The 3,467-nt window shown below is 34.2% G+C and overlaps 1 protein-coding gene across 1 annotated transcript; it reads left to right on the forward strand.

The window, feature by feature from the left end:
- Positions 1 to 1,993: 1,993 nt before the first annotated feature.
- Positions 1,994 to 3,172, forward strand: LOC107612123 (ATPase family AAA domain-containing protein At1g05910-like). The gene is made up of 4 exons (XM_088496015.1): positions 1,994 to 2,193; positions 2,334 to 2,404; positions 2,763 to 2,872; positions 3,020 to 3,172. Exons 1-4 carry the CDS (start codon positions 1,994 to 1,996, stop codon positions 3,170 to 3,172), a joined length of 534 nt encoding a protein of 177 aa, XP_088352141.1.
- The last annotated feature ends 295 nt before the right edge of the window (positions 3,173 to 3,467 follow it).

Genomic DNA, 3,467 nt, shown 5'->3' on the forward strand with positions numbered 1-3,467 from the left:
ATTACAGTTATTAAGTTGAGATATCTAGTCTTGCCAGTTACTAATGGAATTTGATAGGTAAAAAGTTCAGACACGGAATTTGATAAGTAAAAATTTAATGCTTCTGCTTCTGTTTGAATTTTTGTTCATTCATTGAAAGTGATGCTCTTTGATGTTGTAAATGCTGGAATGCTGTTTTAATTTTTTTATAGTTGAATTTTTCTAATTAATTTTAATTGATTAATTGATTGATTTATTTATTACTTTTACTTGGTGAAACGAAGATGTGTTCGAGCGGCTCATAGCGCTGAGAGGCAGTGCCATGCCCTTACAATATTCATGGTCTTGTAAAAGGTAATTAATTAAACTAAAAAAGAAAACCACTTTGTCTTGGCTTCTTCTGTTGCAAAACAAACATAAATATGGAAAAATGATATATAGTAATTAAGCATTGCATTTTGTTTATTAGGAACTATAAGAGCGGTTATGTATGGTGTGACTTGGCGCTTAATGACATAATACACCCCACTGAAGGAGCAGAATATATACTCAAAGGATCTGAATTTGTTCAAGCTTCTTCAGGTTACTCCCCTAGTCCCCTCCCCTCTATAATTTCATACTATCTTCTTTATTATTGTTATTATTATTAAAAAATCATTACTATATCAGCTCATTTCAGCCAATATTATAGTGAGTTGTTAATTTTAGTAAATATAAAGCCCATTGATCGTAAATTTTTGTTGAATTTAAGTTTTAAATATTTTTTAAATTGAATTTCAAATTTTTTATGATTGCATATGCCCTCCCACCATCATTTTCCATGCTTCAAAGTTTAATGTGAGTCAATTCTTGAGCATTTATTTCTGATTTCTGATTGCAAGTCTTTTTAATTAACTATTTGAAACTTTTTATTTGTTTAATTAAGCATGCAAAAAATAAGCATACATTTCCTAATTCTAATTAATAAACTTGTCAAATGATGATACAAGCAGAGACATATATAGATCTTGCACCGTGTATATATATATATATATATATATATATATATATATATATATATATAACGAGACCTTCCACTCGTTGAGTTCTTTTCCATGTAGTCGCGCATATAGGCGCCTGCAGGAACAAGGTAACGGATGGAAGATAGATAGAACGAGGTGACATTGGAACAGGCAGTCAAGTAATCAAGCTACTGCCCTTCCTTGGGAGGGATAGGAGCCCTTCTTCTCGAGCATTGAATAGCATGGCCTGCCTTTGGATGGGCTTTTGACAGAAAAGGCAACGAAAACAGTAACTGGCCTGCGGAACTAAAAGTCCAACAGCAGGAGAATACCTATAGAATGGAGAATCTTCTCCAACTTCATAGGACTCCCTTAGGATTGAAAGGAGATCCTATGAAAGACTTTGTTTAGGACTTTGTTCTTGATCTGGGATCGGGGAAAACGTTTACCTTTTAGTAGCTCTCTTTCTGAACCAATAGATCCCGTACAAAAAGCATCTCCGTCCGCTTGAATAAGCTCACTCTTGGTTAGCTATGAACACAGAGTGAAGAATCGCTAAGGCCAATTATTCCTTAGTCTTTTGCCAAGTGAATTAGAGAGGCGGATCCTCTTTGTACGCTATTTGCCTATCTTTCTTTTTGTGTGGGTGCCACAGAATGGGCGAACATCACCAGAGAGCAGGGCCAGTGCCAGGATGCTTCAGAAATAGCTGCTTCTCCGGATCCGGGCTTTCTTACTTATCTGATAGGCATGGGGCATAAATAAAATAAGTAGTAGGCTTTCAGCTATATATATATATATATATAATTCTCATTTCCAAGCACCATATATCAACAAACTGATTATTATTATTAATTAATTAATTAATTCCGATCTTCATATTCCAAATGTCTTCAATAACGCAAGTAGCAATCCCAAATGTTGTCCTGCAATCATCCTTCAGCATGCTGGTCATAGGCTTTGGAACTGCTGCCTTCGAAACTGATGACGGTGACGTCCATAAATTGGCATTAATGGAGGCCATCAAGCTCGGTTACAGGCAATTCGACACTGCTTCTATATATGGCTCCGAACAGGCTCTGGGAGAAGCCATTGCTGAAGCCCTTAAACTTGGTCTCATAAACTCCAGGGATGAACTTTTCATCACTTCCAAGTTATGGTTATCTGATAACCATCCCGATCTTGTTATTCCTGCTCTATGCAAATCACTTCAGTAAGACCTACTTAATTAGTTTAATTAAGTTCAATAATACGAATGAATAACTTATGGACTTGTGGTAATTCATATGCAAGAATCTTGGATTAGAATACTTAGATCTCTACTTGATTCTGCTTTCCCTCACTCCATTTCAGCCATTCTAGTCTCGTTCTTCTCTTGCTCACCCTCACCGCGCGCTACCCGTCACTGGTGGTTGTCAATTCTGGTAAGGTTTGTTCTGCTAGCTTTTTTATCTTGTGATTTTCTTAAGTAATGACATTTGTAGTGTCTTGCTATTTGCTAAGAAGTGGTTGTTAAATACTTAAACTGTGCAGTATCTTTAGTAAAATCTGCTCAAATCAGTATATTTAGTAAACTGATAATAGAGAAATTGTCCTTCCAGCTCTGTTATCTATTTATGATGATTACTTTTTTATTCCTGTGATTTATTTGTAGTGAGGAGAATATATATTTGCTTTGCAGGGTTGGGTTTGTTATTCTCTATATCTTAATAAGTGAATGCTTTTTTTGATTGTCTATATCTTAACAAGAACATTCATTAGGACTTCCATCTCTACTGTCAGATCCTAGTGCTAAGACACCAGAGGAGGCATTGGTATACATATTTGGTGAAGCTAGAAGAACCACACCATCAATTCTCTATTTACCACAATTTGATGTTTGGTGGGAAACTGTAAGTTCATATTTTAATTATTTGCATGTTAAATGAAAATGATCTCCCTGCCCAAAATTTATATTTTATACGCATGTGTTCACTTATGTTGTGGGGCTGATTCAATGCTACTTGAGTTTGATTGGTTTTGGTTTTGTAATCCTACAGGCTCATAAACAACTCAGAGTTGTCCTCCAGACTTTGCTAGACAAATTGCCATCTAACATGCCTATCCTTCTACTGGAAACATCCTCAGTTTTGCTAGCTGAAGTTGAAGATGCACCACATCCACTTTTCCCTCATTGTTCAATGTATCGTTGATCTAATTCACAACAAAACACTTATTTTTTATATGGAATGTTGATAGAGTTTAAGTGCTATAAGTATTTTTTTTTCTTTTCTCATTTTATTTGCATCACGAAGCAAACTTGTACAATGATTATTGATTAATGAAAGAGGTTATAAAAATTTTATTTCGTGAATTTGTGAATTTAATGAAATATTTTATGTTGTAGTAATTAATTTTAGTATATTTATATTGTGTATAATATAAAATAAAAAATAGTATAATATAACTAAAAAAATATTACTAAAGATTTTTTGTAACATTTTTTAA

The sequence above is a fragment of the Arachis ipaensis genome, chromosome B8 (assembly GCF_059453495.1).
Source record: "Arachis ipaensis isolate K30076 ecotype BB chromosome B8, ASM5945349v1, whole genome shotgun sequence".
In the NCBI taxonomy this organism is placed as follows: Eukaryota; Viridiplantae; Streptophyta; class Magnoliopsida; order Fabales; family Fabaceae; genus Arachis; species Arachis ipaensis.